Source organism: Panthera onca, chromosome A2 (genome assembly GCF_046562875.1).
Source record: "Panthera onca isolate mPanOnc1 chromosome A2, mPanOnc1 haplotype 2, whole genome shotgun sequence".
In the NCBI taxonomy this organism is placed as follows: Eukaryota; Metazoa; Chordata; class Mammalia; order Carnivora; family Felidae; genus Panthera; species Panthera onca.
In genome coordinates, this window is record NC_138340.1 from 36,218,790 (window position 1) to 36,246,566 (window position 27,777).

The 27,777-nt window shown below is 36.2% G+C and overlaps 1 protein-coding gene across 5 annotated transcripts; it reads right to left on the minus strand.

Moving 5' to 3' along the window:
* Positions 1-849: 849 nt before the first annotated feature.
* UBA3 (ubiquitin like modifier activating enzyme 3) lies at positions 850-27,651 on the minus strand. 5 transcript variants are annotated; one of them, XM_060631553.3, is made up of 18 exons: positions 27,609-27,651; positions 25,481-25,522; positions 23,513-23,633; positions 22,140-22,220; positions 18,370-18,452; positions 15,491-15,571; positions 11,395-11,438; positions 10,985-11,049; positions 10,527-10,682; positions 9,469-9,571; positions 9,188-9,301; positions 3,960-4,013; positions 3,163-3,199; positions 2,995-3,076; positions 2,563-2,663; positions 2,367-2,430; positions 2,175-2,229; positions 850-1,646 (listed from the first exon to the last, which is right to left on the minus strand). In XM_060631553.3, the coding sequence occupies exons 3-18, from the start codon at positions 23,630-23,632 to the stop codon at positions 1,561-1,563; spliced, it is 1,326 nt and encodes a 441-aa protein (XP_060487536.1). In that variant the 5' UTR covers position 23,633; positions 25,481-25,522; positions 27,609-27,651; the 3' UTR covers positions 850-1,560. The 5 variants fall into 5 exon arrangements, with proteins under 5 accessions (XP_060487536.1, XP_060487533.1, XP_060487537.1 ...); XM_060631550.3 differs by lacking the exon at positions 27,609-27,651 and adding an exon at positions 25,709-25,798; XM_060631554.3 differs by lacking the exons at positions 22,140-22,220; positions 27,609-27,651 and adding an exon at positions 25,709-25,799.
* Positions 27,652-27,777: the final 126 nt, after the last annotated feature.

The following is a 27,777-nucleotide window of genomic DNA, read 5'->3' on the forward strand; positions in this document are numbered from 1 at the left end:
TAATTCAGGTAACTAACTTAAAACAGCTTAAACAAGTAGACTGAGAAGGAGGTTGGGGGCAGACTGGTGTTGGAATCGCTGTTCCAAGATTTCGAATTGTACAATTTGGGATAAATGATGTAAACTTTCTAAAAGGATTGAGCTCTCTGATGTAGATATTAACACCTTCTCACACAAGGCTACTCTGAGAATTATTAGAGCACCCGTGTAAAGGAGGTGCTAAATGTTAGTCCCTTCATATTCCGAAATTCAAACTTTATCTGTAACTTTCTAAATTTTTAAAAAAATGTTTATTTCTGCCAGCACAGAGCCCGATGTGGGGCTCAAACTCAGGAACCTTGAGATCATGACCTGAGCCGCAATTAGATGCTTTAACTGACTGAGCCACCCAAGTACCCCTGAATCTGTAACTTTTTAAGTACCTATAACTATGTATCTCATTATATGATTTTATAATGAAACAAACGTTGGTATGGAGCTAAAAAGAATAAATAAAAATTTAACCTAGTGACATGTAATCATAAAGCTTTTGAATAGAACACTGCCATCTAAGTGAAAAACACATAGTGCATGTTCCCACATTGAGACACTAAAACTAATTTTTCAATACTTACACTTAATTTTGTCTAAAGGCTTAATTTTTTAGGGAAGAAAAGGGCATTTTAAGGACAATATAAAAAGATTCCATTTCATTACATTATTATGTGAGAGCAAATTAAATCAGTAGCTATTTCTTGTGGTACCATAAAAGTTTTGTATTAGTAATCCTGCTACACATTTAAAAATTATTGCAATGTACATCACTATGGAACTTACTATCCTTAATATACCTTAAAAATTTTCAGTGAGAAAAGTAGACAATATATGATTTTATTAATAAATAGTGTGAAAGCATCAGTGATAACTGTTTGAACATTAGATTCTTTTAAACATCCATGTCTTGGCTTTAATATTGTGCATATTGGCCTCTATGGCACTACAAGTAAACATGAAAATAGTTCCCATTTCCATGCACAGGTATTCAGCTATAACACCATTTACAAATTATTATGGACACGGTAACCTTTGCAATAATTAATATTCATTTGGACAACCACAATTAAATGAATATTAAATCAAGCAAGAAGTAGGCTATGTTCAATATGCTCTAGATGTCAGGTTGTAATGTTTAATGTTATTTAAAACTTTATTTTCTAATTTTCTTTAAAGGGGTATCTTTTCTATATGGGGGTGCTCAAATGAAAAATGAGGAATGCGTTCTGTGACCATAATAACAGAAGTCACGCATCAGAGTGTTTGCCTCCTCCTCTAAAGAAATACATTTGCTCATTATCTCTCTCTCCAGATATCGTTTGCCATATTATTAATGAAAATGCTTACAAATACCAACCCCAAAATTCTGTCTTCAAGGTAAGTTAAAAATTTAAAAAAAGAGTGGTTCTTTATATAAAAAAGTCAAATTCTAGCAACACTAACGCTAAAAATGACATTAAATTTCTTAGCATACATGTAATATATAATATTTCCATCAGTTTTCTATTATGTGCAGATTTATTTTCCTTAAGTAAAATGAAGTTTGAATAGTACAGTCTGTGGTGTGGTGACATCAGCAACTGCCAGTTCTTGCCCATCAACGAGTCCCAATTCTATAACAGAAAAAGTATAATTAACCCAAGCAAAAAAATCTCAACAGAAGCAAAACACACACACACATACAAAGTACACATTTAAGGTCTAGATAAACATCAAAATCCAATTCTCTTTAATCAAGGTGATACTATCTTTGATTTCTTCGAGTTTTTTTAATATTCTACTGAAAGAACAATTCTATTATCATTTCTAAAGATATAATTATAATGAAATCATCATTTAAAGGCATTACCTAGAATAAGGATTCATTACTTTTACCAAGAGAAAAAAAGAAGAAAATGATTAGTAAATATATTCATTCAAAATAGCTTTCAGGACACTTGGGTGGTTCAGTTGGTTAAGCAACAGACTCTTGATTTAGTTTCAGGTCATCTCATAGTTGTAAGTTTGAGCCCATCGGGCTCTGTGCTGACAGCACGGAGCCTGCTTCAGATTTTCTCTCTCCCTCTCTCTCTGTCCCTCCCCTGCTCATGCATTCTCTCTCAAAATAAATAAACATTTTCTTTTTTTAAACTTTAAAATACCTTTCAATGTCTTGGAGAGATTTGGCCTTGTTCGTTCTTCAATAGAAGTTACTGACTAGAAAACAAAATTATTTTAATGTAAAGCACATTAAATGAAATTGAACTTGTAATATAATGAGAAAAAAGACTTGTAATATAGTTTTGTGAAAAACAAAAAAACAAAACAAAACAAAAAAACCAAACACTGATTACCTGTAAGTAAAGTGTTCTATTTCTTCCCTCTAATGTAGCTGTGATGGCTGGAGATTTCATCTGCCTAAATTATGATAGGGAAAACAAAATAAAATTAAAAAATCAAAGATCACTTCTTAAAAAACAATTCTAGTTTTTAAAGTTTTAAAATCAGAAAAATTATTTCTATAATAAAACAAAAATCCAGAACACTTACAGAGATGCACTATTGGTTAAATAATCCAAAACCTCCTGCAATTTAGCAGATGGAGAAAACTGAATATTTTGAGGAAGCTGGCTACATGCTGGGCAGTTCTCCTAAACACATAAAACACAATATATAATAGTGGCATACACACAATAGTCTATAAATATGAAATGAAAATCAACTTGTTTTATAATATTTCCTACAAATAAATTTTCATGCTTTAAAATCTGTTTTTCATAATAGACCTGTTTTCCTAAATTATTTTGCTACACAGTATTTATTTTGGGCTACACTGCAAAAGATATATAGTAAGTAGGTTTCTGGAAGTTAAAGAATACATAGGATGTGGGCAATTTCACTCATATTTCTAACCAGTAATTAATACGTAAAAATCAAACTATGCATGATCAAACAAGTTTTCATTAGTGTAATAGTACTTACCTTTCTCTCTGCTTCAAATGTATATGTGTACAGTCCATCTACATCATTGAATACCAAGTAATTATTAAGAGGAATATATGCACTGTAATGAAAAAATGTTCATCTTTATACAATGGAGCCAAGTCAAAATACAGATTTACATAGATATTAAAAAATGAAATCCATTACCTTGTGGCTATTTTAAAAACCTCAGTGGCACACACAGCTGAAGAGGGGAGAAAATAAAGGTGCCTCAACTCAATGAAAATTAGACATTTAAAATTATAAGTTTTTTAAAAAGTCAGTTATAAATCAGAACAGATAAACATTTAAGGCTATTGATTAAAAAACAGATAAATATAGATATATACATACACACACTCTTTAAAACACTGAGAAAGTAACAAATTGTATATTTGTTTTATATAATCCAAGTAAGAGAGTAGCATTGCATGTTTTCCTTCCTCTTCTTTAGATTAATGAGCAATCTGTTACACTGATTAAAGGGAAAGGTATACAGGGGGCCTGGGTGGCTCAGTCGGTTGAGCGTCCAACTTCGGCTCAGGTCATGATCTCAAAGCTCGTGAATTCGAGCCCCGTGTCGGGCTCTGTGCTGACAGCTCAGAGCCCGGAGCCTGCTTTGGATTCTGTGTGTCCCTCTCTCTCTGCCTCTAACCCACTCGCATTCTGTCTCTGTCTCTCTCAAAAATAAATTAACATTAAAAAAAATAATAAAATTAAAAAAAAAAGGAAAGGTATATAATATCCCCTTACAACAGAGCACTTTATGACATAATTTAAAACAAAATATATACAGATCCAATAGCTTGTTCTTTTTTGCAGTTTTGTTACACCCTCCCCACCTAAGAAGATACCAAATTTCTAAAATACTAGTTTTCTGAAATCAAGTAGCTGCAATAATGTCAATTTAATGAATCAAAACTAAAGGAAAGAAAACAAAATTAAGTATGGCCATTTTCCCCTACCTGCAATGACTGCATTTGTAGAAGCTACTGCAGGAATGATTCGTTTTACAACTCCTGAAAAATATATTGATTAAAAGACGGTCATTTCTTCTAAAAAGTGTCTTAGACAATCTGATTATTAAATATCATTTTCCACAACTTGATTTTTCAGGCGTTCAAGTCAGAAAATAGACTTAAGTTTAACAATGAAATGATCTTCTTTCACATTCCCATCACTTTGTTGTATGTTCAGAATCTTAAACCAGTTACAGTATCAAAGAAAACTCTTTACTAATAAGCTTCAAATAAAAAAGACACAATATAATACAGCTCACAATTAGAGTGTTTATTGTATTTCAGGTACAGTATGAAGATTAAGATACGACAGAATTTTCATAACATCCTTGTTATTAGTCTTATCACTCTGATTTCAAAGGTAAGGAAAATGAAGTTGAGACAAATATCCACAACTATACATCTAATAAAGTGATAGGAGTGGCATATGAACCTGTATCTGCTCCCCAGTGCATAATCTTAACTGCTACAGTTTACTATACTATCCTCAGTGAAGTGTGAATAAAGTATAAAGAACAAGAGTTAACTAATTTTTCCTCATACAATAGTTTTATTGATTCCCTGAAACTTACAACAAACAGAGAAACTGACCCTCATCGTCTCATTTCCCTCTATAATATGGACTATGCAAAATATTTAACTGTACTCTATTTCTGTCTCATGTTTTACATATCAGTATTCACAGATTAGGAATGAACAAAGCCCCACCCTCTACCATTTTTTTAAGTACAAAATAAATATTCCCTAACTATATCTGAATTGTTCATTTTGGAACACAAAAACTTCAGAAAAAAGTAGCCATATTATCTTGGGAGTTGAGGGAGAATTTAAAAATGTGTTCCCAGACTTTAGGTGCAGGCAGATTTCAAAAAACTGAGAAAAAGGCCAAACAATCTAAGAAGACATGGAGCAAAGACAGTGAAAAAGTTTGGAAACCTGTTTTAAAAAGTTAATTCTGGGGGCACCTGGGTGGCTCAATCAGTTAAGTGACCAACTCTTGGTTTCAGCGCAGGTCATGATCTCACGGTTTGTGAGACTGAGCCCCACATCAGGTTCTGTGCTGACAGTGTAAAGCCTGCTTGGGATCTGATGTCTCCTCTCTCTCTGCCCCTCCCTGACTCACACGTTCTCCCCGTCACTCTCAAAATAAATAAACAGCTAAACTTAGGGTGCCTGGGTGGCTCAGCTAGTTAAGCGACTGACTCTTAGTTTCGATTCAGGTCATGATCTCATGGTTCATGAGTTCAAGCCCCACAGCAGGCTCTGTGCTGTGACCGCAGAGCCTGCTTGGGGTTCTCTCTCTCTCCCTCTCTGCCTCTCCTGTGCTCTTTTTCTCTCATTCAGAATAAATAAACTTTTAAAAAGAAATAAATTTAAAATTAATTTTTAAAAAGCTAACTCTGACTGTATGAATACATATAATTTCAGAGAAGGGGAAGTAGGGAGGAACTAACTTCATGATGGTTAAACTAGAAGCTCTCCAGTGAACCACATACAGCAGGATGTACTGAAAGGAAGAACAGGTAGTCACAGTGAGGAATGTAAGACACATCGCCCAATAAGAGCCAAAATGATAAAGACTTCTCATCGCCCACTCCTCACTTCTTGTCCCCACCCCCTTTACTTCCAATTTTGATTCTGTACTTTGTCAAGGCTCTCAATCATCAGGCTCAAAAGCACACACCAAGCCTTGCTAAATATGGAAGGATGAAAGAGGCTGCATATTGAAATGAGTTTACAGTTCCTGATCAGGACAAAATTAAGTCATTTAATTCAAACTGTTGCCAAATGTGCACTATATGCCAGACACCATTCTACGTGAGTAGCAGTGAAAACATGTATTTGCTTTTACAGAGTTTCCTTCTGCTTTCATATACTGAAGAGCTTTATGAAGAAAGTAAAACAAGGTATATGGTAGAGTTGACAATGGTGGAAGAGGTCCATTAAAGTAGATGATCAGGGATGACCTCCTCAGGAAGGTCATTAATTTGAGCTGAAACCTAAAGCATAAGAAAGATCTAGCTATGCAATGACCTGTGGAAAGAGCATTTTCATAAATAGTAAGGGCAAAGGCTCCAGGGCAAGGATGTATCAAAGTGTTAAGTATGAAATATTCTTTGCATAGGAAAATAAGACTACCATTATTTCTGAGAAATTATATGAACATTGATAGTGAATGGCTCCGAGGTCATTATCAGTTGAATGATGGAGTAAACCGGTTAAGTTGGTACCTGAGGGATAAGCAGCCAACCCTAAGGAGATCCAAAGAAGAACATTCCTGGTATAAGAATCAGGAGTATTAAAAAAAAAAAAAAAAAAAAAAAAAAAAAGAATTAGGAGTATTAAAGCTCCAGGGTGGGAATGAGTTGGGTGTGTTCAAGAACACAAAGCAGGGACGCCTGGGGGGCTCAGGTGAAGATCTCATGGTTCGTGGGTTCGAGCCCCATGTCAGGCTCTGTACTGATAGCTGAGAGCCAGGAGGCAGCTTCAGATTCTGTGTCTTCCTCTCTCTCTGCCCCTCCCACCACATGCACTTTGTCTCTGTTTCTCAAAAATAAATGTTAAAAAATTTTTTTTAAAAAGAACACAAAGCAGGTTGGAATGGTTAGAGTAGGGGGAGTACAGGAAGCACTAAGGAGCATGTAATAGAATTTTTAAATGACATTACCAGGACCTCAGTAAATACAAGGAAATAATCACAGAAGAGAAACAGATTTTCAAAAAGATGGCAAAGCCTTTTTTCTAGTGAACTAAGTGATGAACTTGGAACAAAATTCTGGAAGGATGAACTGTGAGTACCTACATTAGGAAGCAGTGATCACTAGACTGAGCATTAAGATTGTTCACTGAGTTAAGTCATGTTGGACTCAGTTACTGTGATAAGTAACTAGGTAACCCAGGGAAACATGGAAGATAGTATATCCAGGATTCGGCAGAGCAGTTGGAAAGGTCTTTCATGACATCCTTGTCAATAAGACAAAGAAATAACAAGTACTCAAGAAAGCCTGATCAAAAGAATGAGATAAACCTAAAAGGGCCTAACCAGAAGTATGATTCAAATGTCTGTTCTCAGCTACTTGAGCCTTGTTAAAAACAATTTTTTTTTTAAATTTACATCCAAGTCAGTTAGCATATAGCACAATGATTTTAGTAGATTCCAGTGATTCATCCCCTACGTATAACACCCAGTGCTCATTCCAACAAGTGTCTTCCTTAATGTCCCGTACCCATTTAACACATCCCCCCACCCACAACCCCTCCTGCAACCCTCAGTTTGTTCTGTGCATTTAAGAATGTCTTATGTTTTGTCCCCCTTCCCTGTTATTTTTGCTTCCCTTCCCTTATGTTCATCTGTTTCGTATCTTAAAGTCCTCTTACGAGTGAAGTCATATATTTGTCTTTCTCTAATTTCACTTAGCATAATACCCTCTACTTCCATCCACATTGCTGCAAATGGCAAGATTTCATTCTTTCTGATTGCCGAGTAATACTCCATCGTATAATATATACCACATCTGCTTTATCCATTCATCTGTTGATGGACATTTGGGCTCTTTCCATACTTGGCTATTGTCAACAGTGCTGCTATAAACATTGGGGTCCATGTGCTCCTTTGAAACAGCACACGTGTATCCCTTGGATAAATACCTAGTAGCGCAATGCATTGCTGGGTCGTAGGGTAGTTCTATTTTTAACTTTTTCAGGAAACTCCATACTGTTTTCCAGAGTGGCTGCACCAGTTTGCATTCCAACCAGCAATGCAAAAGAGATCCTCTTTCTCTGCATCCTTGCCAACATCTGTTGTCTGAGATGTTAATCTGACCCATTCTGACAGGTGTGAGGTGGTATCTCATTGTGGTTTTGATTTGTATTTCCCTGATGATGGGTAATGTTGAGCATTTTTTCATGTGTCTTTTAGCCACCTGGATGTCTTAAGTCTTGTAAAAATTTTTAACTATTTGGAAAAGAGATAGAGAATGATTATCAAAACAACAGATGAAAAGATGCTGGAAAAAAAGAGACAATCTGGCAGGCATAAAAGCACATATAGAGAGGTAACAGCAGGTTTAAGAATAAACTTGTAAAGGGGTGCCTGGGTGGCTCAGTAGATTAAGCACCTGACTTCAGCTCAGGTCATTATCTCACGGTTCGTGAGCTTGAGCCCCATGTCAGGCTCTGTGCTGACAGCTCAGAGCCTGGAGCCTACCTCAGATTCTGTGTCTCTCTCTCCCTATCTGCTCTTCCCCTGCTCATGCTCTCTCTCTCTTTCAAAAATAAATAAACATTAAGAAAATTTTTTAAAGAATAAACTTGTAAAGACCTACACTTGTGTATTAAAAGACAAAACTACCCCAAAAAACTGCCGAACCTATAGTAGGAAGATGGGGCTTAGCAACTGCATGTAGGAAAACTTTCAGATTTTAGTAGACAGTAACCTTAAAGAACCAGAAGTATACCATCAACATAAATAACAAGCAAAGAAATAACAAAAAACCCTGCTCTCCTCTAAGACTGCACCAATTATCACAAGTTTATTTTAAGACCAAACCTAGAATGCTGCATTCTACCCTAGATAGTTAAGAGAAATATGGACAACTGGAACATGGTTAGAAAAAACAACATGATGGGAACTTAACATCAGGCAACATGTCAAAGCTTTGAAGGAACTAGAAAGGCTGATGACAGTGATTTGCAGGCAATATGATAACTGTTGTCAATATGTTAAAGGCTATTACTCAAAAGGGAACTGATTTATCTATGGTGTATGCTGGGGCAATGCTCAGACCAAACTAAAGATGGAGATTTCTGCTCAATACACAAAATAATTGTCTTGACAGTCTTATCCAAATGTGAAATAGATGGTCCCAGGACGTGACACATTCCTCTTCAGTGAAAGATAAAATGAATGGTTCAAATTGGATGATTCAGGGCCTCTTCCAATTCCAGTAAGATTTTATTAAATTCCTCTAGCTAATAAGTAGTATGGATTCTGTCAAACTCTGTTCCTTCCAACCAAATTTGGGACACCTGGAAACTATTATTTCCATGGTACTTTGAGCCGCAAATGGCTGGTACTATCTGAAATCGTTTATCCGTTATTTCTTTCAGAGCATCCCAACCCTTGAAAATGGGATCATCCCCAGGTTATAATTCATGACAATTCACTGACTTGCCTTGAGTGAGTCTATAGGTAACACCCCTAATATTATATTGTGATGCTCTCTCGAGGGATTTTTGGAAAATCCACTGAATATGATCAGGATCATCTCCATCTAATGGAACTCCTTCTGTTAGTGGGGGAAAAAAAAAGAAAGAAAAGAAAAAGAAAAAATAAGCAGGAGAGGAAGACAGAAACATGTAAACTTAAATCAACTTGTTTTTAATGTAATTACACAAACGGATAATATAAACATATATCTTACATAATTCCGGATTATGAAATTCAGTTTATTACCTCCAAAAGGCTGCTCCTTAGGCCACTGTAATATCCTTACATACTCAATACAGTGTTCTGGTAGCCTGGGCATAGATGCAATGGTGCACATGGGAAAATTAACCTGAAAGCACAGTTTACCTTTTTTAGTGGATTTTAAACAATGAATTATTTTAAAATGTAACTTCTAATTAGGACTGCTCCCTAAAAGTAGATAGTAGGTTTTAATTCATCTTAGCTTTCCTCTTATAAAAACAAAACATTTTATACCACTAATAATTCTAAAACTAAAAGAGCATCTGAGTCACCTGCCTTAGATTCATCTTCCTGTAACAATAGGTTTGCCCTACATGTACAAAATTTAAGCTTTGTTAGATCATGAGAAGAAAAGTGCCAAATAATTTCTCAAATATGAGCACTTCATTATGTTTGCATATTTAAATATGACGGTATAAAACAAACCAAAACAAAAGCAAATTCACAGAGTTAAATCAATCCCAAGTAAACACTAATAAAATTATTTCTTTTTGTTTTTTAACCTTTATTTTAAGTAGGCTCTACACCCAACATGGGGCTGGAACTCACGGCCCTGAGATCAAGAGTCACAGGCTCTGCTGACTGTCAGCCAGGTGCCCCTAAAATCATTTTTACTTTTAAGTCAAAATTCTAACTGTTCCTTAAAGTGGGTATGTAGCTTAAAGAGGCCCATCTTTGGAAGGATCATTCTCATCCCTGGTATCTTTATTTCCCCGGAACAATCACAGGCAAAAACCAAAGAAAACACAGTATAGCTCTATCCCAACATATAACTTTAGAATTGGCCCTTGATCCCTACTCTCCAAAAGAAAAAATGAATACAAAGGAATTATGAAAAGAGAATAGTATCAAACTGTGATATTTGGTTCCTATGTTTCTAGAAATAGACCGTAATTTCTTATATTTCTTCTTAGCATGATTTTTAAAATATGGTCACCCGTAATTAAAAATCTTAAATACTGAACTAGATTTAATAATTAATCCTAACTCTACCCCCCAAGAGACTGTAACACAAACGCAAATGCAGGTGCTTTTTTGATTACCTGTGGAGGATACAGTTCTAGTGTGCATTCAATACAAGCAGTCATTCCAGGCAGAATCACCCTGGCATTTCCTTTAAAACCTTCTGTCCCCCCATCTATCAAAGGGACAATGGAGCTTGGATCTAATACGCCATCTTCATAATTTAGAAGAGATATCTAGGAAAATTATTTGAAGGTAGGAGAGGGGAATAACAATTAAAAAAAAAGATAACATGCTGTCAAGTAATTTCACAAATCAATCACATTACTGAGCACTAGAGTATCAAATCAAGGGATTATGATATTAGCAATTTATATTCTCACCTGAAAATTAATGACTGGCAATAAATAATGAAGCACAACTACTTGAGTGAAAATTAAAATGATTTTTCAAAAATATGATATGGTATTCTAATTTTTGGTATGTTAGAAGCAGCAGCAAGAACTTCCAAGAATCATAACAACACTAAAGTTTTTACCAGCATGCCATTTATCCATCTTCTGGCTATGATAGAGTCCAGTCCACATACAATTATATGAAATTCTATGGAAGAAAAAGCAAGTTTAGCTTTTAAAAATGCCATTGCACAAAATAATTCACACTTTCTAAGAAACAATAAAGCCCCGCCTTTTATTACAACACAAACACACACAGCTCCTAATTCTTGAGTAATCTTTACTCAAGACAACAAATAAAAATGCAGCTAATGATATCAACTAAGAATTACAACAGTGGCATTCTCTGTTCAGTCAACCTTACTGAAAAGCAAACACCAAGAGATGAAAACAAATGAAGAAACAGCCCTCAAATAGCTAGCAACCTTCAAATAGATAGCAATAAAATACAGGAAGAATTTAGTGAGAATTTAATTTCAAGTGGACAACTTACGTCGATAGAAAGTGTCATTAAAATCTTGAATCTTGTTGAAATGTCTGGATATAAGTAAAGGAACTTAAGCTGTTAAGTTTTTAATTTATAAAGTGAATTTAACAATGCCATAAGGAACAAATTATAAATGTATTTAACAAGACATAAGTCTTCAATGTTCCGGGGAATGTGACAAAATGAACACAATCCTAATTCATGACAACACCTCTTTTCTAAACACTCCTCTCCTTAACTACTTAGTTCTCTCATCTCTGAACTCCCATATTATATTTATGTCTCTGTTATACTCTCTACTAGACTTCAGTTTTAATATCAAACCATACATCCTGGGAAAGCAGACTGTGTGTTTTAGCCCCAAACACACCATTAGCCCTAAGCAAAGAGGCAATATGGATTTTAGTGAAGGAAACACGCATTACAGTTCCCATTGAGGCACACGATTACAAGACTTAGGACAAATGAACACCTTGTACACCTTGAACTTATACGAAGTTATATATCAAACATTTTCCATTAAAAATAGGAATTACTGCTGCGAAGCTAATTTTAAAAAACCAGGTTTCCAATAGCTTTTTCAGGTACTAATATGATTTGTTATTTTGGGAGTAAGTGGGGCGGGCGGGGGGGGAGGAACAAATCCTTGTTCTTCTCTCATTTAAGTCAGTTTTCCAAGTCTCTCTCTTTTTTACCCTACAAAATTCTATCAGCAGTCCTTCCCTGTCTGGATGCTGCAAAGAGAACCCCATTCAAAAATGGCTGTTGGTGTTAATCAATCATAGTAGGTAGCATTTTAACAGCACACGTGTACAAAATATTTTAATTTTTCTAATGGAGCAATTTTCTATTTAATAATATATATTATACTTCTCTAAATTATAATAATCCATCATATATTTTTAAAAAGCAAAATGGAGAAAAACGGGACAATATAAATTATGTTTGTCCTAGATTTTTTATTCTGGACTATAAAAGCTATAAAAAACAAATTCAATTCTAGCCCTCACCCATTCAGGCCTCTATTCCTTCTGAATGCTTGGCAAACAGGAGGCATAAACTGCAGCTAGCACAGGGAGGTCATAAGAGAACCAGAGCACACACTGGAGAAACAGCAATAGGGGGACCCAGGATCCACACTAAGAAATTCTAAGCCCTAGATTTCTACAAAATACTCAAAGTTCACAGATCTAACAGTATGCATATTCTTCTTCATCCTTTTCCCTACAGGGGCCTGTATTTGCCTTTTTAAACTTTTTATTTTGAAATACTACAGATCCACAGAATGTTGCAAAGCTAGTACAAAGAGGTCCCGTGTTTTTCATCCAGTTTCCCCTAGTGGTTACCTCTTAGAGACTATAGCATAGTATCCAAACCAAAAACATGACATTGATAAAAATGAGTACGTACAGCTGTCATTCAAACACGTGTAGATTTGTGAAACCGCCACCATAAAGACATGTGACTATTCCATCAAGGCAACGCTCTACCTCCTGCTAACCCTTTAGAGTCACTCCAATCCGTGTCTAGTCCCTGGCAATCAGGAATTTCTGTAGTTTTGTCATTTGAAGAATGTTATTTAAATGGAAACATACAATATATGATGTTTTGAGATTGGCATGTTTCATTCACCATGTCTTTTTTTTTTTTTTTTTTTTTTTTTGAGAGAAGGTGCGCATGAGAGAGCAGGGGAGAGGCAGAGAGAGGGAGAGAGAGAATTCCAAGCAGGCTCTTTGCTGTCAGCACAGAGCCTGACACAGGGCTTGATCTCACAAACTGCGAGATCATGAGCTGAACTGAAATCAGGAGTTGATGCTCAACCAAGCCTCCAGGTGCCCCTCAGCATACTGCCTTTGATATCCACCTAACTTGTTGCATGTTTCCTTAGTTCCTTTTTATTGCTCAGTATTACTCCACGGCATGGTTATGCCAGTATTAACAATTCACCTAGTGACAGATGTTTGGATTGTTTCCAGTTTTTGGAGACTGCAGATAAAGATGCTATGAACATTCGAGAATAATTTTTATGTAGACCTAAGTATTTGTCTCTCTAGAGTAAATGCCGAGGAATGAAATTACTGAGTTATACGGAAAGTATATATTCACATTTTTAAGAAACAGCCTATTTTCCAGATGGCTATACCATTTTACATTTCCCACCAGCAATGTATCTGTGACCCAATTTTTCTGTAGCTTTGCCAGGATTTGATTTTTTATTATTTTCTCCTTTAGCTATGTCAAGTATGTAGTAATATTTCATTGTGGTCATAATTTGGCTTTCTCTTATAGCTAGCAACAATGAACATACTCTCATGTGCTTTTTGAACTATCTTCTTTAGTTAAATGTCCCTTCACATTTTTTGTCCATTTCCTAATTGCATTGTTTTCTTACTGCTCAATTTTCAGAGTTCTTTATTTATTCTGGACAAGTCCTTTGTCAGATATCTACTTCATAATTATATCCCATTCTCATAATTACATATCATTTTCTTAACAGAGCCCTTCACAAAACAAAGTTTTTAATTTTGATACAGTTCAATTTTTTTTCCTTTATGGATCACACTTTTTTGATGTGGTCTAAGGCCTCTTCACCAAGTCCTACATCACAAAGATTTTCTCGTACACGGACGGCCATCAAAGTTTTAGTTTACATTGTATACTTAAACCTATGATGCATCTTGAGTTATTTTTTTTCAATTTTGAGGTTTGAGTTGAGATTCATTTTTTTTGCATACGGTTATCAAGTCTCCACAATTTGTTGAAAAGATTATCCTTTCCTCCACTGAACTAGTTTTGCACTTTTGTCAAATACCAATTGGCCGTATTTGCCTCTGGCTATTACTGGTTTCTGTGTTCTACTAATGTGTGTCTCTCTCTGCTAACACCACAAAGTCTTGATTATTGTAGCTGTATTAAGTCTTGAAATGATACAGTGATTCCTCACACTGTATTCTTTCTCAAAATTGTTTTAAGTGTCCCGTCACCTGTGCATATACATTTTAGAATCTCGTCTGTATCAACAACGAAATCCAACAATACAGGATTTTGATAGAAATTGTACTGGGGCGCCTGGGTGGCGCAGTCGGTTAAGCGTCCGACTTCAGCCAGGTCACGATCTCACGGTCCGTGAGTTCGAGCCCCGCGTCAGGCTCTGGGCTGACAGCTCGGAGCCTGGAGCCTCTTTCCGATTCTGTGTCTCCCTCTCTCTCTGCCCCTCCCCCGTTCATGCTCTGTCTCTCTCTGTCCCAAAAATTAAAAAAAATAAAAAAAAATAAAAAAAAAAAAAAAAAAGAAATTGTATTAAACTTGTGTACATATGTAGGGTGACATGACATCCTTACTCTGTCAAATCACCCAAGTCTTGAAAAAGGAACACCTTTCCTTTCATTTAGACTTCTGATTTCTTTCATCAGCATTTTGCAGTATTCAGCATATAAGTCACATACTTATTTTATTAGATTTATACCTAAGTATTTCTTCTTTTTTTGAGTGGCTGTAAATGGTATTCACTGTATTTTAAATTTCACTTTCTACATTTTCACTGCTAGTATAGAGAAACAGATTTGGTTTTTTTGTTCATTTTGTATCCTGTGGCATTTCTCAAATAGCAAAGCTCACCTCCTGAATTTCTATAAAATACTGAACGGTCCCCAAACCTACAGAACACTACTTTTTTAAAAGATATTTCTTCTAAGAATGAATTTACTCCGACACACCTTCCATTTGGTTAATAATACAGTAACTGTCTATTCAGCCTGCTACTCTAGGGAGATATAAACATTAACTATAGCCAGACAAGGACTTACAGTCTAGCAAAAGAGATATGTAATTCAAACTGAAATCAAGGGCAGTAATGCAAAATAAACAATGGCGCTGGCTGTGAAAGCTTAATTTAAAAATTAGGGCAAAAAATATTTATATAACCTTAAAAGATTGGAAGCAATATAAAACAAAACGTCACCAGCAGATACCTCAGTAATAAACTTACTGCTGATTTTTTTTTTTTTTTTTTTTTTGCTTATCTGTATTCTCTATGTTAAACATCTCTTTTATAATAAAAAACAAATGCTTTTGAAAGTTAACTTTTTTGTCAAAAGGATACGGAACTACATTGCAATTAGGAACTCTGTCATTAAGAAATTCTGCAGCAACTTCAGCCTTAGGTCTTCCAACATCTTTAGGCCTACAGGAAAAATTATATTTAAATTATCATTCATCATATAAATCTAGATGATCTATATAATTTACTTTCAGACATAAAAAATATTCATGGTGAGTTTATTTAGAGGATATTTAGAAGGAATACTTTTATCGAAGTACTTTTGATGAGTGATTAGGCATTCAACACTAACACCAAATGGCAACACTTGCTGATGTTCCAAATTGTATTTACAATACAACTGTAAAATTGTAAAATTCACAAGCACTGACAAGTCTAATCAAATATTTCTTAAATGAAAATAGAAAGTGTTTGTTTTTTATTTTTGTTTTTTCCATATAAAGCATAACAATGGCATGTTTCCTGGCCATTTTTCACTCTGGCATTTCCTAATGTAAAATATTATCCCACACTCAGAGCATTCCAAATCTGCCCTGAACCCCAGAACCTCAAGGTGCTACTATGGAGGTGGTGGCTGAAATATACATGAGATTTATTCTGGGGATACAAGAACCTTCATTTATCCCCTTCTTCCCATGTGTGCTGATTAAATAGGAAATTTTATGTCCCATAAGAAGTCATATGCATGTGTTCGAAGAAGAGACAATGCCAAAGCCATTATCTAAAATTGCAAATATTGCCAACATTTTTAAGAAGCTAAAAACAGAAGACCTAAAAAGGTAACTCCTAGTTAAGAACCATAGCTATAGATACAAAAGGACACAAAGAATTCTCTCTTCTAATCTCAGTACGAATGGTATTTTCTTTCTACTTCCTTATTCTCCTCAAAGACATAAATCACTCCCTCACACATACATAGTAAGAGCTTCGTTACTACTTTTTCACAACATATTTTTCATTATACACAGAGATCTATCATACCCATTAGACTATGAACACTTGGAAGAAAGAGACCATATTCTTATATCTTTGTATTCCTTCATATATAAGCACAGAATACTTTAAAAATAAACGAAAATTTAAAAATCAATGTTCCTAATAAAAATTACTTTTTATTACTTACTTTTTAGAAGTCTAAATTTTTCATGTTTATTTATTTTTGAGAGAGAACACAAGTGGGGGAGGGACAGAGAAAGAGAGTGAGAGAAAAAGTCCTAAGCAGACTCCATGCTGACCCCAATGGAGGGCTCAATCTCAAAAACCCTAACATCATGACCTGAGCCCAAATCAAGAGTCAGACGCTTAGCTGACTGAGCCACCCAGGTGCCCCTAAAATGGGAATTTTAAAGAAAAATAATTTAACAGGTCAATTTTTTTCCTCTCCAATAAAGCAGTGTACTTTTCTTGATTCAAAACTTCTAATAAGAGTTTTATTCTGACTTTGTCCTAGAACTAGACTGTACAAATCAAGGAACCTGATTTCAGTACTGTATTCAACTACTCTGGACAGAGCTCTTTAGATAAAAGGGATAAAGGAAACTTGATTCTTTAATGTTGTGGATTATATGCACTTCCACAGTAGAACCCAAATAAAAAAACTCCTAGACAGTTTCTGTAGAAACTGCTAATTTACCTTTCCAGAATTAGGGGATCAGATCGCTCCACCTAAAAACTGCCCTCTGAACAAAAAGGCTTTATACAGGTATCAACTTTGCAGGACACCCTGGCCTAATTGCTTATTCTGGAAAACAATGACCTGCCCTGAGGGCTGCTCTGAGATTAAAGGAGGTAATATAAAGACTTTAGAAAGTGTTTACTACATCTTAAGTACTCAACAAATGTTAACTATCATTATGATTTTCAATCATTATTTTAGCTACAAACTAAAGGTCATGGCCTATCATCATTAACCAGTGAATTCAATGGGATCTTTCTTAGAGCATTCATGTACTAAGAATGTGTCACACAGGAAGGATCCACAAAGTTTTCTGTGAAGAAGGATAATTTCAAGGGCTAAATAAACAAAAAGATAAGGCCTAAATGTTAAATGTAGAGTTCACATCGCAATTACAGCACTTCCTTAACTTGACTTTAACCCATCCCTCAATCTCTTTAATATCTTCCACAAAGAGAGAGGTTTTAGGCCTATCCAAAAATTTAATTTTACCTTCTCTGCTAACCTAACCTTATACGGCATATCTACAACTATTTGAGTATTCTCTGCTAGTAATCTAATCCCTAGAAAGAAAAATAAAAAGTCCTTATCTCTCCATATGTATAATTTTTTGATCAATGATACTTCTATCTAAGCTAATCAAATCTCTAAATGCTACATAGTAAAACTGACTAATGAATCTTTCCTCAGGACTGCATATATGGCCTACTTCCAGTTTTTAAAGTCATTTCTAACAATCCATTTCTAGACGCTTTCTGTATTTCATGTTTGTCGAAGGTAATTATCCCTTTGTTCCTGGGTCTTCTCTCCTTAACTGTCCATTTTCTTTTTCTTTCTATTAACAAAGTTCCAACTCTGTCACAACTTCATTGCCCCAGAGTCACCATACAACTCTTGGCTTATAAATTCCCACCAATGTATGTCATTAGGGCCTAATATTCTGGCTACTATTCTCTCGTGAAATCAACAGGAGGAAAAAGGCTGCACTCCACGTCTTCACCTCCCGAATCACATAAACCATTTGGAAATCTCTTAAAAAAACACAACAAAATCATGTATTTGTTTACAAAACTAGTTTCACCAGAATGCTCAAATTTTCTTGCAAAATTTTACCTAAAAAGGGAGTGGTAGTTATTTTTTAAATAAAATGAGTGTGACCCTCTCATAGTTTTTAAAGATGATTAAACTGTAATGTACTCAAGTTCAAGTGATTATCAGCATTTTAAACTAAGATCTTAAAACTTACCTAAATAAAAACTGCCTATTTAGATTGGAAACATCTATTGTGTCCATGTCTATAACATGAATCTGTCTAAAACCAGACAATGCCTGTGGGAATAAAAAAAATCCAATTAAGCAGAAGTTTCCTCACATTTGAAATTTTAAGATTTGTTTTCATGTAGTTCTAAATTTATAAATGCTCAATAATAAATTCTACATAATTGTATTCAGTGGTTAAAGAGTCTTACAAGGTACATAAAACTCAGAGTTCTTGTAAAGGTCAAAAATATGTAACTACTCAACTTTAAATAGTCTGCAACCAAAAGAGAACAACTCGACATTTCTGCAGCGGTTTTATAATCCCGTAAACACATTTGTAAAGTTTGTTGCTTTGCTGCTGTTGCCAGCTATTTTAATTTTACTAGTCTTACTAATTAACTGAATTTGCTGTTCTTTTTCAGAATATTGTTAATAATATTCCTACAAGCTTTATCTTAGTTTACATAACATTAAGTATGTCGTGCTTCAGAAATAACTATTACATAGTTACATATTACCAACACACATACGTACACAGCACATGTAAAAGGAGTGTCCTTGAAGTATTGAGTCAAGAACAAGCCATCAAAAAAGCTAAAGAAAAGCAACAAATGGTTGCATTTCAATAAGGCCACATATTCTAACAGTACAACCACTGCTCAAATTTATCAGCAGAAGCAACAGAACGAAAAAAACCAAGTCTCAATAATTAACCATGCTTTTCTGGTCTTGGTCAGTGAAATAGATTAAATCAGGTGTCAATAATTCTCCTACTTTTGGGCCCCTCCTTAGATAGCAAGATGTCCTCCAGGGCTGTCCATACTTGCTTTCTCATATTCCTGTCTCACACTTATACTAAACAAGCTTTCACTACCACCACTTCACAGAAAACTGCCCTTGTCAAGGTAACCAGTGACTCCTATGTCGCTACCTCCAATGACAATTTTCAGTCTCTCTAATCATACCCACCTGAGATATGTGACAGGGTATGAACCAATTCCTCCTCTTTAAAATACGTTCTCCACTTGGTTGCTACACTCATGAGAAATTTGAACACTAAAAATTGGTTTCCAGTTCATCTCACTCAGAAGCTTTCCCCCTACTTTACTGGCCAGAAGGTGGAGTGCCCTTGTGCTTACTTCTCGTTAGTGCTTGTGATCCCAGGCAATTTTGGAAGATAAAGCATCATCTGACAGACCTGTCAAACTTAACAGTTTCCAAAACCAAACTCATTCATCCTTGCTCACCAACACCACTAAATCTATTCTTTTCCCAGTGTCTTCCATTTCAGTGAATGCAAACTCCATCCTCCCAGTTGCTCATGAGAAAAATCTTTTCATGTCATCCTTCACTCTCCTTTACTCATGTCCCCAAACTAATCCACTAGCAAACCCTGTTGACTCCAATCTCAAAACATATTCATCATCCTGACCACCTCTTACCACTTCCAATGCTACCATCTTGTTCCAAGTCATTGTCATCTCTTGCCTAGGTGACTCCAACAACCTTCTAACCAGCCTCTCAGCTTCCTGCTCTGTTCTTCCTTGAGCTTTTTTCTCTGTATATCAGACACAGTGAACCAGGTTAAAAGTCAGATTAAGTCAACTCATCTGCTTAAATCCATGCAATGACTTCCTGACGCACAGTAAGAGGCAAAGTTCTTACAGTAGCCTGTAAAGCCTTTTGTAATATTCACTCTGAGCTCCTCCACCTCCCACTACCTCTCCGATACCCTGTGGGAAAATGCTCCCCCTTTTCCACTTCTGATTTAGCTATAATGACCTCCTGGCTGTCCTAAAAAGTAACGGTCATGCTCCCACTTGACAGATTTTGCACCAAATGTTCTCTCTGCCTAAAGAATTCTTGCTCACCCCTTTGCTCAAATAACACCTTTTTGTAAACCACTTCCATTCTCACCAGGCTATCTACCAAGCTATCAATCTTGCATTCCTCCTTTCCCCACAGCTTTTATTACCATCTGATATATTATGTATTTTGTCTTTTTCCTTCCGCTAAAACATAGGCCCCACAAATACAAACACCCGTCAGTACTATTCAAGGCTGTATCTTTAGCTTCCAAAATGATGCCTGGCATATGAGGGTGAAGAGGTTAAATAACTATTGATCAATCATTAATATTAATGTCATAGCCTTTTTTTTACAATGAGTCTTTAGAAGGCTTATAGTCAATTCAAAAAACCATGTATACCTCTTAGGTATTTATGTCTGAAATAAGCAAAGTAACAAGTGGTAATCAAAAAGCTTTAGTTTTCTTCTATTAAGAGGTTATTACAACAATAAATTACAAGGCATCAAAATTGTTTGGTGACTTCCTTGATCTAATCTCCAATTAATTTACATTTAAAATTACCATATGTCACATTTGCAGGTAATAACTTCATTAGAGAAAAAGTTAAGCATTAGGAGATTTTTGCATACAATGCCTACCAAAACCACTACCCATCCTCCATAAATCCTTCCTTTCTAGAACTCCTTGGTACTGCAATAGGGTTTTTATGTTTAAGAAAGTACTGTCATTTTGGCACCACATCACATAGTATATCATACATAATTCTATTTATTTTGTGTACGACTTGTACCTCCAATGAAATTTCAAATTCATTAGGGACATAGACCATGATGACCCACAATCCCTTCAGAACTGAGCACAGGAGTAAGTACCATGAAGCGCATTAAGTTTCTGCAGTGCCACTAGGAGTGACATTAGTGTTTTCTTAGCAAAATGTATGTGGCTGTTTACATTTAAACTGTAGCTCCAAGACCAACTTTTTAAGTCCTTCATCTGGCCAGTGAATGTGACTTTACTCACTGTCTAAGAGTTTGTTCTAGCACTTCCAATTTTCGACACACCAACGAACACCTAACACACAACACCTTTAAATCAATTCTTCCCCTCACCATTTTTGTTAAATAAGCCAATAAGGCCTTATAAAAAGCTACTTTGTGGTTATTAAAAGACAACGAAACTCTCAAGTCACATATTATGGATTTCAAACCAGTATACAGAAATAGCTTCACTACAGAGTACCCTCTTTTAAGATGATACTGTGAAAACAAATTGACAAAAAAAAAAAAAAAAAGGCTTAGCTCTCTGAAATTTCATGAGTTTACTATTTTATGGCCATCACAAATTACTGTTTGATTAAGTCCTGTAATGACCTAATGGCTCAGTGAAAAGCACACTTGACTAAGATTTAATGATCTGGATTAGGTTCCAAGCACATCACTATTCTTCAGAAAAACTTGGGCAATTCATTTAACATCTCTGAACCTCAGTTCTCCCTATATGTAAAATGGGACAATATCCTATCCACCTAATTGGGTTATTTTGAGGAACAGAAGAAATAATTCTTTGAAATTACATGTTAAAATAGGAATTACCAGTTTTGTTATTTACTTCACTGAAATTAATGACTGCTATGCAAGAGAAGCACAAAGATTTGTTTAATAAAGACCAGAGAAGAAAACAGAAGAATTTCTATCAATGACTTTACAGTTGAAAACTTTAGACTGTAAAAAGTTCCACAGTTATATCATCATTTTAATTACTATCTCTAATCTGACCTGCTAAATTTATCTAACAAAGTCTCAGGAGAAAAGATTAACAATCATAATAAAGAAATTTTCTAGTAATAGAACAGGAAAAGAAAAAGGACTAATTATCACAAGGAGGAAAAAAATACATTATATATATATATATACATACATATATACATACATATATGTATAAATTACCAGATTTTTCAGGAGCTCACATCCTAAGCCGCCAGCTCCAATGACTAGAACTTTACATGTATCTAACAAAAACTGGAGAGACTGTAAAGAATGAAAAGGCATTATTAAAATCTGGTTGATAATAACTGTAAGTACCATCAATAAAGCAATCGCCATAAAAGTTTCTAATGTTTCCGTGAAAAAAGCAACTGAAGATAAAGAGCAGACTTTGTATTCAATGAATTATTTTAAATTTATGAACAAGGTAGAACCAGAAATTCTATAATCCCAATGATTTCAGCGGGTTTCAATTTTAGTGTTTTTAAATTCATTTTCATTTTATGAAATTAAAAGTTCATGTCCAACAAGAAAAACTACTATACCTAGTTAATTAAGACTCATCTTTTTTTTTTTTTTAACTCTGAAAGGGGATGGAAAACAGCAAATTTAGTTATTTAACTGACTTCCTAAGAAGAGAAAAGTTTGTAAAAACTTTAACAGAGGATCAAGCACTGCACAAGGTGTTTAAAGGTCTTAAAAAGGTAAGAACAACAATAATGGTATTTATAAAACGAGAAAACAGAAAGAAAAAAATGGATAAAACTCTTAGAAAATTGTACATCAGCAGAAATACAATTTAAAACAATCATTTAACACCAGTATCTTAAATTATCAGGCAAAAAAATAAAAGGTAGATTATCCAAAGAAATTCAAAATACTTGCAATTCTGTCTAAGATGAAAGGAGAGAAAATTTATACTGAAACCCAAGAGTCTGTACCTTAATTTTAGGAATAGCATAATATTTCTATTTCAACAACATCTCTTTATAAACACAAAGGACATAAAAACTAACTATAAAGAAGATATTCTCTACTTTGTATTAAAAAATAAGTTGTATCTAATTGAACACTTGCCTTAAATTAAACAATCCCAGTCCAAAATTCTATTCCTCTATTATAGAGCAGTCATAATTTTTAACATGCAATTATACTCAATTCTAAGATGCGCATTTCAACTAAATTTCAAAATTTAAGCAAGTACATGTATATCTCTATCAAATTTAATTCCTCAGAGTAGGGCTAAAATGGGGAATGTGTCTCAGAAGTCATTTTAAACTGTAATTTTAAGTGAAGTATAACTTAGAATCTTAATTCAGATTATAAAGTTATTTTATTCTTGAGAATTTTCAACACATTACATGAGAAATGTGAAAACTACTAAATATTTGTCATTCAAATAAAATCAGTTGCAAATATTCAATTTAGTATTTCAAGATAACTTACACAATTGTATTAGTATTTTTTTATTAAAGAGCAAATTAGAAAGAAAGCATTTTATTATTTTTGAAACATAAAACTATTAGAGGAGTTACTTAAAAATAAACGTTTCTCACTTCAGTGCTCGGTTCGAAATCAGGGTGTGTGAAGGGTCCAGATCGCTCGAGGAACTTCTTTACATGGTTCCAGCGACCTTCCCAGTCTCCAGTGTCCCCACACCCACCATCAACAGCCATTCTGCACAGAACACAGTAAATTCAGCTGCAAAGATCAGTAGGAAAAAGCCACACCTACAACTATTATGGTTTCCCCAAATGAAAAAGTAACCACACCAGACCTGCTCAAATAAAAAGGGAAGTATCAGTATGATTAGGCTTATGCTTTTAAATTTTCCCTTGGCTATTATATAGTTTATTTCAAATTAGGAACAGCACGTTTGACGAAATACATCATTCTACGTGCTTCTGGGATCCTAAAGCAAACCAAGATCAAATTTGGGATTTTGGTCAATTGGTGAGAAATGGGCTTTTGTACATTTGGAATTTATAAAAGATTACTGCAAACCCCTCAAGTCTGTTCCATCAACACAATTATACCAGGAAAATGAAAAACAAAAAACAAAAAAACTCCACTTTCAGATGTGTGATGCTCCAAATCTAATATAATTCATGTGTCATTTCCAAGTTTGAAAGATGTGATTTAATGATTATTTCTGATGAGAGGAACTGTTACACATTTTTCTCTGAAAGAGGTCCCAATTTTCAAGAAAGAATCTCTTAACTATGAGGTGTTGTTTCCACTCAACACAAAAAAAGTTTGGGGTTACAACTACACTACAGATATGCATTACTATCTAAAAAACTTTTTAGAACATACAACTGAGTAGAGAGGGACTCCTCTAACAAAATACAAAATGTATTTCCTATTCTATGCAAGATGCATGTTTGGTTCTGATTATTTTTAATTTTCAAATTTCCTATAAACCCACAGTTGCTACCTTCAAATGTATTAGTAATACCCAATTTTTACGAAGGGACAAATAAATACTGCCTAACAATAAAACCCACAGGTTTTGATGTCACATTTCAGCTGGGTCTGGTTCCACAACATTGTGACCTTCAGCAGATTACCTAACAGCCATAAACCTCATGTGTAGGTGGTAGCTACATCTTAAGGTCAGAACGAGGATAAAGAGATAATCCACATATAGGACTTAGTAAAATGCATGGCATATAGTAAGCATTCAATTCTTAACTGTCATTTTAAACAAAAGTGGAAAGGAAATGAAAGACGGGAAGGAATGTGAAATTAAGCTGGATATTCCAGTCCAATTGCAACTGCAATTAAACTCTCCGAAGGAGATTCGTAGAGACTCTGAAGCACTGCTACCGGGAACTGGCACAGAAATTACTAACTCACCACACCCACTGCAAGAGTACGTTCCTCCCCTCCCGTGTAGGGAGATGAAACATTAAGTGGTGTGGGCCAGGGTGGAAAACATTTTGTTTAAATCTGTCTCATCAGCACAGAATTAAGTATCTGATAAAAACTTATCCGGGGAAAATAAGCTCTTTGGAATCAACGCTCTCCTTTTAGAACCAATTATTCTGCAAAAATGATTGAAGTGCTTACTGCAATACCTTATGCATAAAGTTCTCATAAAAAGTTTGCAATTAATACTACTGTCTCAGTATTTACGAAAGGCCAAACAGGCCTACGGTCCGTTTCACGTGTTTAAGAAAGATTCCCTTTTCACAAGGTCACGGCTTTGACAATTGGGGTGGAGGAGGGGTTGGGGCTCAAGGGTCCTTCCGCAAGACTTTTGGTCAAGTACCACCCCGGCGGGCCGGTGCAGGACCTGCTGCGGTAGACCCCGGGCCCGGCGCCCGCCCGAGACTGAGACGAGGAGCGGCCCGCCAGGCCCCTGGGGCTGCGGGATGGGGGTCAGGGGATGAGGCCGCGCGGCCTGCGCTCCGGGTGCCCCCCTCCCAGCCCCCCGGGCCCGCTGCGGCTGGTCCCCTAGGCCTGGGGTCGGGGGAGGCGGGGGTCCCCGGAGAGGGCCCCGGCCTCCCGGCAGCACTAACTTCTCAGCCAGCAGCTCCTCTATTCTCCTTCTTTTCTTCTCCCTAAAAGAAAGAGAGAATAAAAGAAGGGTCAGCATCACGCTACACATTGGGCGCCGCGAGGGGATGGGGGGGCGAGGGGACGGGGCGGGGGGCTGGGGGACCCCGGGTGGCGGCGGTGACCGCCCACCGCCGCGCTCTCTCACAACCCAGCCCGGCCCGGCACGCCTGCTGAGCCCGAGTACTTACGGCTCCTCGCCATCCGCCATATTGTTCTCCGCCTCTTCCCAGGTGCCCTCACGGCGGGCGGGGCGGAGGGGCGGGACGACGCGAAGGGGCGGGGTCAACGCGGTCGAAAGAAATGGGGCGGAAAGGGGCAATGGGGCGGAAAGGGGCACTGGGGCGGGGCCAGAGGAAGGGGTGGGGCTGACTGCGCGGAGGCTACGATGGGTTTTAAAGCCTTTTCTTGTAATTATAATCTTGATAAACTACACTTAATTACATAAATCTTACCCAGTGTGTAATGTTATGCTGAGTAAAAATATACATATAATACATTATATGTTTGTACAATTTATGTTAATAAACAATTATATAAAATGGTATATTCTATGAAAAAACTCTTTGAAAGAGCCATCTTCATACGCCTGACCTTTTCCCTGACGCAAAGCATCGGAGTAATTTTCACTTTTTACTTTTCAGGAAACATTTTTGCATAAGGGTACTCACTGTAAGAATAAAACGTATCTAAATCGGTTTATAGTGCTGGGATGGAGAGATTATTTTCTTCCTTTGTGAATATCAGTGGTAATCTTTTAATGTCACATCATTCTGTCAGATAAGAAGTTAAGGGGCAATGGAACTGAATTGAAAAAAAACTTTTTTGGGGGGAAAAATATATATTTAGACAAAAGAAAAGTACAAAGGAAAAAAACCACAAAATTAATGAATACTTTAGAACACCCATAATCTCATCACCTGAAGATAAACGGTAATAAAATTTGGGGCTATTTTCTTCCACAGTCGGACATACACTGATAGATGGATAGATACATTTGTGTGTGTGTGTGTGTGTGTGTGTGTGTGTGTGTGTGTGCGCGCGCGCGCACGCGTGTGTGTGCACGCACATGTGTGTTTGAATGAATACAAAAAGATTATATTAAAATATACATATATGTATGTATATATACATACATATATGTATCCTTTCTTGGAGCGGGAGGTTGGAAAAATGAGATATAGACTCAGGAATACAGTTTAAATCCTTAACTCTCAGGGTGCCTGGGTGGCTCAGTCAATTGAGCTCAAGTCATAATCTCAGGGTTCTAAGGTCCAACCCTGCCTTGGGCTCTGTGCTGACAGCTCAGAGCCTGGATCCTGCTTTGGATTGTGTCCCCCCTCTCTCTGCCTCTTCCCTGCTTGTACTCTATTTCTCTGTCAAAAATAAATAAACATTAAAAAAATAATAAATCCTTAACTCTTCACTTATGAACTATGAGACCTTCGGCACTTCTGGGTCTTTATTTGTAAAATATTTACTTTGTAAGACTGAGAATTGAATAAAACACAATGGTTCTCAAAATATAATCTCTGATCAGCCATATTAGCATCACTTGGGAATTTGTTACAAATGCAAGTTCTCACACCCACCCCCAACCTTCTGCAAGGCCCTGAATGATTCTATTCAAAATAAAGTTTGAGAACTACTGACGTGGAATACATATAGCCTAATGGGTACTCAGTAAATGTAGCTGCTGTTAATAAATCATGATACTGTCTCCTCTTTGTCCTTTATTATTCCCCAATCAGGTTGAGTTTAATAGCATTCATTGAGCTGGAAATTAGTGCCAGGCAGTAAATGGGAGAGGACAGAGTTCACAGTCCACAGTCAGTAGCAGGAGATACCAGCCACTTTCCCAGGTCAGGTGTCTCAACATCAACCCAGAAAGCTCTTTTTTTCCCCCTCCAGACTACTCTACAGGTAGAAACCACTGAGATTAAACCGGTGCTTTTCAAAACAGGCTCATGTGGGCTGGACCCCGGCAATGCTACTTTCAGGAGATCTTTTGATTAGTGGCAGCAAGCACCACAGCCCCCTCAGATAATAGAAACCAACAGGTGCCTTGGAAATCACCTAGTCCAAACCTACCTATTTCACAGGGAGGAAGCTGAGGTCCAGGAACAGGGTGCTGCTGGATGGAGAAGAGGTCTGCAGAGGCATCTAGCCCGGCATCTGTGTGCCTTGGATCTAACACCTAGACTCCTGTGGTGGTGTTTTGGTACATGACACCAGGCACTCCCACTGGCTCAGACTGACC